Below are 15,669 nucleotides of genomic sequence, written 5' to 3'. Positions count from 1 at the left end.
AAAAATCTGGTGATACAACGACTAGTTCTCTCAATATGTCTTATAATACAATTACTGATCTTGGAGAACCAGAATCAGACAATGATGCTGTAACGAAGAAATATAGTAATCCAATGATGAACTCTTATGTTTCAGTTAATATTGAAATGACCTCATTTAACACTGATTATTCTAATCATGTACAATTGTTTATGAATTTTCGTAGCAACATAAATAGATCCAATAATGAATTTTTTAGGAAGTCCACCAGTCGTTGATATTAAACTCGTTGACATAAAACATTTGTACGGACAGTTCAGTAAATACAGTAGCGTCTGGACAAGCATTATGGTCACCAGTCATTAAAACCATTAAACATTGCGCTGAGGTTATCGGTATATACAGGCTCTCACATATCTACCACAATTTCACTGCGTTATCCACTAACTGGATCCTATGGATTTATGCTATTGATGTTGGAGCAAAACGACGAGGAAACATTTACTGTGGAATCCGAAGAAGAAAGAAAACACTCGCTTTATTTATTATTGGTGTCTTGAATTACTAGCTAAATTCCCGCCTGTTTAAAATATAATGTGCTTCCCAATCAACGTTCAACGGTTTAGATATAATCAAACACGTGAATAGCAAACAAAATTAAAAAAATATCGTTGACGAATATACAATAAAAGTATATAAAAAATATCGCAGACTTGTAGTTGTCGTTGACATAATTATATATTCGGCGTCTGCTGTTATTGTTGGAACCGGCGTATTATTATCAACACTAACAATGACATCACCAGCAGTTGTAACAATTTGTGTTTCAGCTGCAACAACAGTATTCTTAATATTATCGCAAAAATATACGCAGGTGTGCAAGCACAAAATTATATGATTATATAATAAAATTAAATACAGCGAAATTTGAATACTCCAAATTATCCTCGTTATTTGCAACAAGTCTTGGTGATGGAAAGCTATCAGATTTTGAGTTCACGGAGATGATTATAATTTACAAGGAAGTAATGACTTTGATAGAATTCACGCCTGATTTAGAAAATCAGGATTTAAATAAGAATGTCAACCCTGAATGAACTACTTCAGCAGACTGTCGTTAATAGAACTCCATCAAAAACTACGATGATATCAGTAAGCTCAACTCATTCAGAATTTTGTGTTAACTTTCCAACTGCAATTCCAGCGAATGAAATAGCGCTAACACGATTACGAGTATATTAGAGCTGGCCAAATATCAGATCAAAATCATTTGGTGGATTGCCAGCAAATAATTCGCTTGTATTTGAAAATAAAAATAAAGATGATGGAACTCCCGATTGGCAAGTTGTCGGAATTCCCACAGGTAGTTGTCAAATTGAACAAACAAATGATGAATTCCAGCGCACAACCAAATCTATAACCGAAAGAGAATCAAAAATAGCTATCACCGTTCATGAACCAACTTGATCAGCTGCAAGAGAAAAATATTTCCAAGATTATTTTGTAGATAACGTATAAATCGAAAGGATCTTCAATTGAAATTATTGATCATAATGCACATGCGTAGACTAAAGCAGTAACAATATTTTCATGAAATCGAATTGTTAAATTTTACCAAGGAGATATATTTGATTTTATTAATGAAATAAGCAAGAATGATCCTGTATCCATTATCTGTTTGTACAGCATAATGGAGATATTTATCGAACAGATTCTCTCCATGAAGAAATGAAGAATCTTGTGTTGAAATATACCCATGACGATACTGAACAATTACTGAGCAATTGTTTTACCATTCTGTCATATGCTGCTCATTTTGCTCAGAAGGAAAATTCGTGGAAACCAACACGATTGAATTTTCTTGAAGAAATACAACGCAGTTGTGTCAAATATGGACACGGTGGATGATGGAATACTAGATATGATAATAAAGATGTTATTTTGGTTGATATGGTTGGGATCACTAGTCCACCTCATACTTGCTTAACATATAGAACTGTATTGTTGGCTGCCGAAAATGGTTTGGACCAATTGAAGGCATTGGAAATGAGTGAGAGAAAAAACTCTTGCCATATCAAAGTGAAAGTATGAACAGAACATCTTTCAACAGATCAAACTTATGCATTTACTTCAACTCTCTCACATACTTGGAATGGTCTGATGCTGACTTGGATCTTCAACCAATTCTGACGACGGGAGATGGCAATTGCATCTTTAACGGGCTGTCAATAGCTCTACGTAGAGATGAACGTGTTGCTGAAGAACTAAAAACGTGCACATGCAATTGCATATTAAAGGTTATCAATGAAAACTGCCACACAAAACAGGCCTACTCAAAGGACTTGTTGCTGTGTTTGCCTAGTTTTGAAGAAGGTGGCATCGTCTTGTGTGATGTATGGTGGATTTTATTGCTCCTGGACAGTTTCAGCAGCATCTGATACACTCAGTATTGAAATAAGTGTATATCCAAAAGTCAACGGAAAGTGTGACCACATAGCACAGCTTTTGACTAGTTCTAACATGCCTTATGAGACTGTGTGTGTGTGTGTGTGTGTGTGTGATTTAAATTTGCAACGTAGCTTTAACAATTGTTCAGTCATATTGGTACAATGTCTGCAGTGTGGCATGTTACAGTGATGTCTAGCACTGGGGCATCATGCCTCAGACTTGTTGCATCCTGTCCCAGCTAGTCTGTACCACCCAGTTCTGACATTAGGCCAACCAGTGCTAACACTAACCTCTTAATACTTAGTGCCAAGTGTGGCAGCTGCTAGTACCATTTTTTAAAAGTCTTTGGTATAACCCAGCCAGAGTTTGAACCCGTGACCTCCCACATCCGAGGCTGACTCGCAAACCACTTATGCCACTAGAGATGTCGCCCCCCCCACAAATTTTGAGACAAAACGACAGGAATATAAGATGTCTCTGGATCCCATGTGGACATGATGAGTATTCATTGCATCAAAACATGGATACCCAACCATTTTGTTTCATTGATCGGAGTGAATCACAAGACAAAAACACATTCCATCTGTATTGTGTGCTGGTGGGATTTCTTATTTTGACTCTCAAATGAGAATATATAGAATCTACCAAAAGCATGGCGCTTCTATGATTTTATTTCAACAAGTACCAAATCTACAATTATCAACACCCAATTACATACATATATCTTATATTTCTTCTGATAAAACATTTTTATTTTTATAACAAAGGATAATATACAGACTGACACAGTAGCAGTCTAAATTAAACTGTAATTGAAATTACCCATGGAATTGTTAGGATAATATATACACTGAGACAGTAGCAGTCTAAATTAAACTGTAATTGAAATTACCCATGGAATTGTTAGGATAATATATACACCGAGACAGTAGCAGTCTAAATTAAACTGTAATTGAAATTACCCATGGAATTGTTAGGATAATATATACACTGAGACAGTAGCAGTCTAAATTAAACTAATTGAAATTACCCATGGAATTGTTAGGATAATATATACACTGAGACAGTAGCAGTCTAAATTAAACTGTAATTGAAATTACCCATGGAATTCTTAGGATAATATATACACTGAGACAGTAGCAGTCTGAATTAAGCTGTAATTGAAATTACCCATGGAATTCTTAGGATAATATATACACTGACACAGTAGCAGTCTAAATTAAACTGTTAATTGAAATTACCCATGGAATTGTTAGGATAATATACAGACTGACACAGCAGAAGTCTGAATTTAACTGTTGTTGTTGTTGGGTTTAACACCATTTGTCAACACACGATAGGCTATACATGGTTGCCAGTATTAATGGTGGAGGAAGAACACGGGAAAACCCCGGAAAGAACCACCGACCCACGAGAAGCTACTGGCAAGCTTTCTCACATACACACACTGGCTGAATCCGAGACTCGAACCAGTGCAGACAGAGGTGAGATGACAGTGATCCGTAATGGAGAATTTAACCGTAATTGAAATTACCCATAGAATTGTTAGGATAATATACAGACTGACACAGTAGCATTGTGAATTTAACTGTAATTGAAATTACCCATGGAATCATTAGGATAATATATAAAATGACACAGTAGCATTGTGAATTAAACTGTCATTGAAATTACCTTTGGAATTGTTAGGATATTATATAACTGACATAGTTCAAAGTATGAGAATATCAGTTTGAAAAAGTAAATAATTAAGAAGATGGTGAAAAGTTAAAAATTAAAACAAGAGACCCCCCTTTCTGTTGAGTCAGGCTTTTATTTAGCTTGAAAAGTAACAAACAGTCTTGGGTGTGGACAGATTGATGGATCTATGGACACATGACTTGACAAAAATGATCACTGCCAAGTGTGATGTATTTTGGTGTAACATTATTTGGTGTAACAGTTCCAAATAAAGACATGTTGTGCCTCTTCACTTGAAGAATAGACATGAAATTTAAGCATTTATGAGAGTGTTCAGTTGCCTGGCATCTGACTCATGGCTAAATGCAAGAAAATGTCTGATTCCATATAATAAAATTTATTTCAAGTTTTCTCAAGTTTCTTTATCTTTTTTATAGGTAATACCACATCAGAATCTATTCAACACTGAAAGGCTCCTATACAGGCCATTTTGCATCCAAGTCAGTCAAATTCCTTTCAGTGGTTTATTTAAATACATTTGTTCAAAATAAAAATCTAGTTTCAGTGATGACAGCCATATTTGTTGGCAGAATAGTGTCATTTTTTATGAAAAGAACTCTAGCTAGAACACGTTCTGTCAACTTTGGTCAAATTCTGTAGTTATCCAGAGGAAGCTAATAAGTTTTTTCTTGGCAGATTGGCATAATTTCTATAAATTTAAATAAAACTTTTAATACCAAATCACGTTTTTTTTTTTTTAAAGTGTTGAGGTTGATTTGCTTTAGGCATTCACAATGCAAATACCCTTAAAGAACACTTTTTTATTGAAATTGTCATGTTGCTAATGCTATCAGTAGGATCATACAACAGTTAACCAAATAATAAAGTATCACAAACATCCAGTAAAAAAGACGGATGACTAAGTAAATAAATAATCAGGCACATTTTCAAAAGAAAGCTAAACAATTTACATCCCAAATAGGGAAAAAGCTAAACTAAGAAAGATACATAACTTTATAACGTTGAATTATTCTCTGCATGTACATGTGAGTAGAAACACATGCTGTGCAGTTCTTACACAAGTTAAATACAAATCATTTCCTTAATACAAACAAACATACAGGAAGATACAAGGAATTATTAATGAACATTTAAGCATTTAAGAATATCATGATCACACTCACACACACATTTGTCTCCATGAGACCATGAACATTTTAAAATTCCAGATAATTATCTTAAATGACAAAAATGTAGGCTATGAACTTCCTAGTTACTTTTCACACATACAACAAAATCTTCATTCAGTTATAAGACTTATGACAATTTCTTCTTCAATCTATAATAAACCAAAACAAGGCTTACCTTAAACTGAATTCAATTACTTAAGTCTATACATTTTTCAAACTGAAAACTGATGAACTGCATTGAGATGAAACTACAAGCATGTTGTACATGCAAAAAGAGGGTTATAAATTTGCCACATTTTGACACTGTGAATCTAAAGTGAATGACTGTGATGAATATCTCAACACTACCATGTATACTCCTATAAGAAATGTCCAACTCCAAGATGCATGGATTCCTGTAAGAAAGTCCAAATCCATGATGCATGGATTCCTGTAAGAAAGTCCAAATCCATGATGCATAGATTCCTATAAGAAAGTCCAAATCCATGATGCATGGATTCCTATAAGAAAAGTCCAAATCCATGATGCATGGATTCCTATAAGAAAAGTCCAAATCCATGATGCATGGATTCCTATAAGAAAAGTCCAAATCCATGATGCATGGATTCCTATAAGAAATGTCCAACTCCAAGATGCATGGATTCCTATAAGAAAGTCCAAATCCATGATGCATGGATTCCTGTAAGAAAGGTCCAACTCCAAGATGCATAGACTCCTATAAGAAAAGTCCAATTCCAAGATGCATGGACTCAGATCAGTTGTCCCATAATGCAACAGCAGATTAGTGTCAGTGCAGTTTGTTAAGAGTAATCAGTAGAGCAAACAACATAGACACTGATCTACCAGCACATTATGTGATGGCAGATCAGAATCTATGTTGTTTGCAGTTGGATTCTACATTTAAGTGCGCACACACACACACATACGTGTGTGTGTGTGTGTGTGTATATATATATATATATATATATTACACAGCACAAAACATCTAACCTTTTTGCATGCGATGACAATATCATTTTAGTCTATACAAATATGGTAGAATGACTGTACCAGTTGCCATACCATACAGTTAAATGCTTATAAACAAAACCCATGAAGATCACTGTCCTCAAACAGAATCTACATTTTCTTAAAATCGATATCACTGTAACAAATAAGATAACCAGTTTGTCATCTGATAATGTCCAAAGATGCTATGCAAGAGTCAGATCACATAATTAACATATTTTTCAACGTATTTGTCAAGAAAGAGATCAATTCTATGATAGCATTTAACAGTAACAATGTGACAGGTGCTTGTTTTTGGGTGGCTTTCAGAACTGACAGGCATTGACTTTAAAACTTTATTGTACATGATTTATTACATTTTGTTTGGACATGTGGAGATGTTTAAACAGCCTGTGGTTGACATGTAATTTTAAGCTCATGTTGGTGGCCCCAATCTCACCAACAATCCTGGTGCCACTCCCCATCACAGGCAGTTACAGATGCATTGCTTTAATTAACTCAGATAAGTTTATGTTGCCATGGAAGTTTCAACCATTTTTCAAGCTGATTTGTGCTTTGTGCAACATATATATCAAGTTCCCAACATTAGAACAAGTATATGCCATCGTAAAAATAATTTTTTGGTATTACTGTGATATCAGAGTAACTCCCCTTGCATAACCTGGGATCTACATGGTGTCTATTTATAGAGTGTTTCCTGCAATCATCTGATTTAAAGTGGAAATTAAATGCATTTTAATACAGAAGAAAGAACAACAAAAAGACATAAAAAAATATTAGGAAGGTCAATGTCCTTATTTGCTTAATGCCAATCACTAACTTAAAGACCCGCAATACCATAACACTCTGGTATACCAGTTTTTAAAACATCGTAGTGAAGCAGCTGCTACGCATTTTACTGATGGTCAAAAAGTGTAACAAATGGATCTTTAAATGTGCTTTAATATGGCTTAACCATATTAGAAGAGAGAATAAAACCCCTCAGTAGAGAACTCCCAAGGGAGCTTACTCATACAGCATATGTGTGCGTGTTTGTGTGTGTGTATATATATATATATATATATATATATATATGGATGGACATTTTTTATTGCTCATCAGAGTACACTTATTATGAGCTTTAACCTCGCAAACAAATGTGGCAGATATGTGTATTATGCTGAATATTGTATCTTGCAAAGAGATAAATGATTCAGCTGTCCAATGGCATTAGACTACAAGTACTTTTTAAATAATCTCCTTGCAATAATATCTGAGATATGAATTTGTATCTGTCACTTACTGTAAATTAATGCAAAAATAATTCTTGCACAAAAGACACATAATTTACAGAATATACAACTCAGAAAAGGCAACCAACATGAGTTTTAAAGCAATTCATCAAACACTGAGCCAAGTTCTGGAGGTATGATCAAGTAATCAATGAACAGACACACATACACACACACACACACACACACACACACACACACACACACAAGGATATCTATTTGGCTCTGAATTCAAAAGCCTGACACTGTATTTTAAAACAAAGCAAATATGAGCTTGAATTGCAAGAAGCTTGTTAATAAGGAGGCCTAATTGGCACATGCTTATCCCACAAAAAATGTCTTCATCATAGCCCATTCAATTTTTTCCAGATTTGTCTTTCTATCATTAAGGCATTGTGTACAATAAAATTACATTTTGACATAATTCTAAATGTGTCTTTCTCCAGGATGCCTGGAAGAATTTTCAGATTAAAGGATAAGAATCCAATGAATATAGTTATAGATGTTCTGTACATCATACAATTTTCCCAAATAACAATATGGCACAAGCATTCAACATACACCTTTTGATATACTGATATTTCAAATCCATATTCTTTAGGGTACATTTTAGTACTTCATATACTAGTAAAATTGTGTGGTGATGGATTAATTTGCCCTTCCAATCATTATTTGACTTGACAAGGAAACACATTAGTCTCTTAGGAAACCACTCTTTGGTCTGGCTCTGGGCTGCTGACCTGAAATAATGAGAAAAGTGACCATGAGTAGATGACAGTGATATAAGAGTGATAAAAGTAAAATTATGATGTGACCATATCAATTATTATGTTTAAAGGAGGGAGTTGGAATACGATTATAAAGGCTACTTTTACAGTCCTATGACCATTCCAATTATTCCATATGTTGCTGCATTCACCTGAATAATAGTACTCTGGCCCTTTCAGCAATCCTGTACCCTATGAATAATAGTACTCTGGCCCTTTCAGCAATCCTGCACCCTACAAATAATAGTACTCTGGCCCTTTCAACAATTCTCTACCCTACAAATAATAGTACTCTGGCCCTTTCAGCAATCCTGCACCCTACAAATAATAGTACTCTGGCCCTTTCAGCGATCCTTCACCCTACAAATAATAGTACTCTGGCCCTTTCAGCAATCATGTACCATACAAATAATAGTACTCTGGCCCTTTCAGCAATCCTGCACCCTACAAGTAATAGTACTCTGGTCCTTTCAGCAATCCTGTACCCTACAAATAATAGTACTCTGGCCCTTTCAGCTCTACTGTACACTACATTCACACTGCAATAGCCTCAATAGAACTATTACCCAATCACAAACAGCATTGGCTGCTGATAGAAGACCATAGTGTAATGGGTAAGCAGATAAGGATCTGGGTATTTGAGTTACAATCGTAGGAAAATAATGTACTGCACACTATGTAACACCAATATGGGTCTATGCTGGGTACAAGTCAGATCCTGAAAACAATATAGACACTGATCTACTCTGCATAATGCAAAGGCAAATCAGTGTTTTTGTTGTTCAAATAATTAATTGTAACAAATTGTCTAGATAGAGATATATGCCAGTGTTATGCAATGGCAGATCTGGGTCTATGCTGTTTGCAGTTGGAACGGACTTGTGCATGTTAATCTTGAGCTGCTGTGTTTGAACTCTAACATTATACAAATGTAAGATCAACTCTTACATTATACAAATGTAAGATCAACTCTAACATTATACAAATGTAAGATCAAGGCCTTGACCTTTGGTACTTGAAAACTGGTTAAAGTCTAGTTATACCGAGATCCATTATGACAACCAATGATCAGTAGTAACATTAGATGAGTAAAACTTAGTGAGTTATTTCCCCTTGACTGTCATGACTTAAATATTTACTACATAAATGATCATCATGAAAACTCAAAAGAAAGAGAGCATTTTAATGATTCCAACATTTTATTTGCCTTAACTAAAGTGCAAAACACTTATCTTGTTATAACTAAAGAAAAAAATTATAAGTTTTAATTTTTCATTCCATTTTCTTTTCTGCTATTCAGTAGCCCCCTGGATGATGAAGGACAGTTTGCAAAGAAGACAATAACACTTGGAAATTCCTATTTCCAGCAATTCAAATAGAAGAGGACATTTAAAACCAAAAGGAAGTTTTTAGCCCAAACAAACTCCCAATATATGTTGATATTTGAAAATCTTTGAAACTTTTATGGAATGAGGGCACTAAATTTCAACAGTATGTACATGCACCCATGAATTAAACTTAAACTTTTGATGTAGAAAATTGCATGCAAATGAACTGGTTATATATTAAAACAATGATGATATCAATAACTATATAATTTAAAGAATAACTGTTCACACTGATGACAGTGATGATACTTGTACATAGTCTGAGATATCAATAGATTATGTAAAAAAAACCTTAAGTTTAAAAGTTTAAATTTGATATCTCACACAAAGTCTGAGCTATCTGCAGATTGTTTAAAAATAGAATCATGCAGATGTTGCTTATATTCAGTTTAAACCTCTTAAGTTTTTGTGCTTTTGATTCTGAATGGAAGTTACACAAATTTTAACTATAAAAATAGTCTCTGTGATTTCAAAAATGAATGACAATTATGTATGCATCAGTATTTAACAGTATCAACAGTGAAAATATACATGAGGCAGAAGGAGGGTACCATTAATTAGGGTTTAAAATTACAAAGAGCAAAATTATAAATTACATTTAAGGATGCCCTTGCAGGCATTAAAATAGTTTTTAAAACTCTATTTTTTTCATGAAATACAATTATCCAGTCACCTAAATCAAAACATCACATAAAGAAAAAGACAGACCCAGTATATTTACTGAAATACTGACACAATGAGAGATCCCTTCTGAACAGGTGTTCTCTGAATATTTTATGCTTCATTCCTGGTATGATGTCAGGCTTAAAGACTGTATGAGAATGATCCAATCCATGTTGCATAGGCATCAGCTTCTAAGCATTTCTTTTTGCAGCTCTAGTCCATTTTAAATATCCATGTAGATGACTTCATGGGACTCTTAAATAACTTAAGTGCCCTGCATGTAGATGAGTTGTTGGGACTCATGAATAAAATCAGTGCCCTGCATGTAGATGAGTTGTTGGGACTCGTGAATAAAATCAGTGCCCTGCATGTAGATGAGTTGTTGGGACTCATGAATAAAATCAGTGCCCTGCATGTAGATGAGTTGTTGGGACTCATGAATAAAATCAGTGCCCTGCATGTAGATGAGTTGTTGGGACTCATGAATAAAATCAGTGCCCTGCATGTAGATGAGTTGTTGGGACTCATGAATAATCTAAGTGCTCTCTTAAAGTTCTAACATAATGTTGTTTACCCTATATATCTTTGGGCTGCAAGCATTTTATATTAGGCAAAATGTACATTTTTCTCATTTTGGAAAAATGTTAAAAAAAGAATATTTACAATTCAATAAAATAATTGCCAAAAGTAATGGTCATTCTCCATACTGTACTGAGGTAGCAGTGTATACTTTATTTTGTGGAAATTTAATTTTTTCCTTTTAATGACTGAGGTGTTATTAGCGATGATTGACCAAATTTTAATTTTAGCTCATTTTGTGTGACTTAAGGTCTGCATTTCATACTGTGCATAATGTTATGCACTCTGTTCTTGTTATTTAGCAATTAGTGCACTGGGTTATGTCAATTATTTTAACTGGTGAAATATTTATCTTCATTTTATTCTTTCCCTGACTTAACAGATTATAAACATTCAAACATCTTCAATGCTTGTAATATTTTTTTTCATTAACTGCAAGATAATTAATTTTTTCCACGAATATAATGTATATAATATGCTCTTTTTATAAATCAAAGCAAGAATATGTTTTTATGTTGTCTGTGGGCCAGAAATTGTAACAGATATCCATGGTTACCCCCTCAATTAATTAGCAAGTCCCTAAATATAGTAACTATGTACAGATTATAGAGAAAATATATCATTATTTTACTGGACAAAACAGGATACAAGTTCTAGAAAATTATTTGCCATCAGCAATAAAACACCTGCATGTAATTTGCTTTACATAATTTTTTAATTTCATAAACGGTTCCCAATAAGAGAAAATCAAATTAAATAAAAAAACAGCCAGCTTGTAAGACCATCTGTCTTTTAATATTCCCAATATATCCCCTGTCATTTCAAGACTTGAATACACAGAGCACTTCTGAACATATTTAAAGAACTATTGAAAGTGCATACGTCATTTTCTGGATTGTAATTAAGCCCAACTCAGACATAAAAAAAAGGTTTCAAGTTTCCTCTACTCCCCTCATTATGCACTAAAATGGACATTTGATGTATTTTATTGTTCAAAGATTCATTAAACATGCATATTTGAACCTATGTACCTTCCTTCCGACTCAGAATTAGGATTCCAAATAAAAATAAAATCATAAAAATACATGTTTGCTATATTAAAAATAGGGAGAAGGAGGAATCTAGAATTTCCCATGCTTAGTTTGTTGCTCTTATTTTATACTTGCTTATAAGTCGAGTCCAACTGTAAAACTGCAAAGACCCAGATCTGCCATTGCATAATGCACTGGCAAATCTTGGCCTCTGCAGTCTGGTATGAGTAATCTGCAGCACAAACAGCACATACCATGATCTGCCAGTACATTGTATAACAGCAGGTCAGGGTCGATGTTGTTTGTAGCTGGACATGATTTATAAGGGAGTAAAGATGGTATATAAGACTGATCTTGAAGCAAGGGTCCTCATACTGACCCTTGAAGTCATCTCCATCGGAGTCTGTCTGATTCTGCTGCAACATGTTCAGTAGATTGTGACTAAACTGGCTATCTCCCTGATGCTGACCTCTTGTCATGTTGAAATTTATGTTCCCGGGACCAGCAAAGAGTCCTCCGTACACCTGAGAAAGTGGATTGGCATTTCTGGGGTCTGCATCCTGACCCTTATCTACACTTAGTCCTTTTAGGAGCCTGAGGAAGTCAGGCTGAGGCCCAAAGCCCATTCCACCCCCATCTCTTTCATTTAATTTCCCCTTCTGTCCCTGGTGCCTATAGTCAGGTCCATAGATCTCCTTCAGCTCCTCTTCATCTGGTTCCTTGTAAATACCAAGATCCTGCAGGACCTGGGGAATGTCTCCTGGATTACTGAGTGGTCCCATGTCATCTGACTCATCTCCATTTCCAGATATCATCTGTCGGATCCTTTCCTCTGTTAAAACATTTGATACTTCAGGTCCTTGTGTCTTGCTGGCATTGATGAGCTGTTGTATCATCTCCTCTTCACTGATGTCATCTCCAGCCAATGATGCATCCAGGTTTTGACCACAAGCTTCCCCTTGTTGGACATTTTCTGCAATGTCACTAACACTGCATTGAGCTGATGCCTCCCCCTTTTGTTCAAATGAATTTTGAAGCACTGGCAATACCTGTTCTGGAACTAATTTCTCATTGTGTCCTTCAAAAGCATTTTTAATGTCTAAATGACCCTTCCCCATTTGCTTATTTTCAATTCCCTCTTTCTCTTTTCCTCCTTCTACCCCAATATTTTTCCATTGTCCTTTATTATCTGACCCACCTCCACCCATGCCGAACAATGCTGGAAGTCCACCCATTCCTGGGAGACCACCCATTCCTGGGAGACCACCCATTCCTGGATAGCCACCCATTCCAGCTCCAGCTCCGCCCATTCCTGCACCACCCATTGATTGACTCATCAATGCAGCCATGCCTGCACCACCCATTCCAGCTCCAGCTCCGCCCATTCCTGCGCCACCCATTGCCTGACTCATCAATGAAGCCATGCCTGCACCACCCATTCCTGGACCACCCATTCCAGCTCCACCCATTCCTTGTCCAAGTAGAGCAGCCATTCCTGGACCACCCATTCCAGCTCCACCCATTCCTGCACCAGGAAGTCCAGCCATTCCACCGCCTCCCATTCCCAAGCCTCCTGGCAGTCTTGGTACCCCTCTGCCCATACCACCCATGGAACCAGCAACCACCTCTTGCCTTTTACTCTTCCAGTCAGCAATATTGGGTTCATCTTCCTTGATAATTGTCAGTATAGATTCCTACAATACAAAAGCTGTTTCTTTTAATGAGGCACTCTTTAAGATTCTACTGGAATTCATATCAGTGAACTCTCTTACCTAATCTTATCTGAATTCATTATTTTCATGAGGAGTTTATTTTCTTGGACTTTTGTGTTGACCTGTACTTAAACATCCAATGAGCAAAGGCCCATCTGTGAACAGTGTGAATTTTTTTTCTCACATCATCGGCATGTCAACCAATTTTAGTACCAACAAAAATGTTAATTTCAGCAAAAGGATTAAACTTACTATCTATGAAAATAAATGAATTTAAAATATTTTCTCGGCATGCACAGTTGTCAGAGTAACACTTGCACCATGGAATTGCCAAAAATGGTTTCTGTGTTTTAGAAAGGGGTAATAATCAAATAGAAATCTCCTAAACTTGTATGCTGCAAACATATGCAAATGAAGTCACAAACCATGCTTTTGGCTGGATTGCAAAACCACTCTGACATATGATGATGTTCTCCATCCATTGGTACATCAGGTATCAACATTTTGGTTTGGATTTGCATTCTCAGATACTATTGCCTGCAGAGTCATGTAACTTAGTATCTAAATGCATCATGGGAAGTAATCTAAACCTCAGTAAAAATTAGGTCACTGTAACCAATGTTTCACATTTTAGCAACTTGTATTAATTTTTATATTTAGCTCAGTTTCTCGGGTACTATCACCAGCAGATTACTATTACACGATATACTGATGCAGCAAACAATGTACTATACAACTTACAAACAAGGCTTTGAATTCTGACTTTTAAGTTCACTGCCACTGCTGGTTTTCTTGTTACTGAATCATCTTAGCTAAATATGGCCTGTAGATGTTTAAACTAACAAAACACATAGTTATTTATTCCAAAATTCACACAGTTTTAACATTACAAAAAGCTACCACTGTGAGATGCTGGTAAATTAGTCGTTACATCCACAAAAAGTAATGAAATAAGCATATGTAATATAAAGCTACCAAATCATTCAAACAACTTTTAGTGCTGTTGTGTAAAATCTTCATCAAATTTCAGTGCTGAGTATGATTTGGGTCTGGACAGGCCCAGTATTCACTCTTGAGTATGATTTGGGTCTGAACATGCACAATAATAACAAAACTGTTAAAACTGAGTACTCTCTTCAATTTGATCTTTTAAAATCGTGTGTGTGTGATTTAGATTTTTAACATAGTGTTAACAATTTTTCAATCATAGTGCTATGATGTCTACAGTGTGGCAGTTTATAGTGATGTCTAGCACTGGGGCATCATGCCACAGACATGTAGCATCATATTCCACCCAGTCAACATGTCCTGACACCGGGCTTACCAGTCCTAACACTAACCTCTTAATGCTGAACACTAAGTGAGGCAGCTGCTACTACCATTTTTATGTCTTTGGTATGACTTGATCAGGGTTTGAACCTGCAACTTCCCACATTCAAGGTGGACACTCTAACCATTTAGGCCACTGGACAGGCCCATAAAATTGCAGTTTATTTTGTTGATGAATGTTGTTAATCTTTAGAGATATTTTGCAACAAAGTAACAAATATTAAGTAATTCAAATGAAATAATATATGTGTTTGAGTGTGCACTTAAGTTTTAGGATTTTAAGAATACTGAGAAAAAGGCTTTGTACTATGAAACTTGTTTCTGCACACAAAAAAACTCAAACCCAAGAACTGTAAATCAGAAACTAACTTAATTGCCCTTGACAATAATGTAATGTTGTTGTTGGGTTTAACGCCATTTTTCAGCACATGATAGGCTATGCATGGCGGCCAGTATTAATGATGGAGGAAGTACCCTGGAAAAACCCCGGAAGAACCACCAACCCACAAGAAGCTACTGGCAAGCTTTCTCACATACACACATTGGCCGAATCCTAGACTCAAACCCACACAGACAGGTGAGATGGCAGTGATCCATAAAGGAGAGCGCTTTAGACCACTCGAC

General features: G+C 35.6%; 1 protein-coding gene across 7 annotated transcripts in view; it reads right to left on the bottom strand.

The window, feature by feature from the left end:
- Positions 1-8,117: 8,117 nt before the first annotated feature.
- Positions 8,118-15,669, bottom strand: part of LOC149802147 (uncharacterized) — an 88,808-nt gene continuing 81,256 nt past the window's right edge. For all 7 annotated transcript variants that reach the window (XM_089956553.1, XM_089956549.1, XM_089956550.1 and 4 more), the window contains 2 exons: positions 13,203-13,698; positions 8,118-8,316 (listed from right to left, as the gene is read on the bottom strand). In XM_089956553.1, the coding sequence (XP_089812679.1) occupies positions 8,270-8,316; positions 13,203-13,698 (543 nt within the window). In that variant the 3' untranslated portion in view covers positions 8,118-8,269. The remainder of the gene's footprint in view (positions 8,317-13,202; positions 13,699-15,669) is intronic.

The sequence above is a fragment of the Sinohyriopsis cumingii genome, chromosome 4 (assembly GCF_028554795.1).
Source record: "Sinohyriopsis cumingii isolate HCF-2022 chromosome 4, ASM2855479v2, whole genome shotgun sequence".
NCBI classification, from domain to species: domain Eukaryota; kingdom Metazoa; phylum Mollusca; class Bivalvia; order Unionida; family Unionidae; genus Sinohyriopsis; species Sinohyriopsis cumingii.
This window is presented reverse-complemented; position numbering and strand designations above follow the sequence as displayed.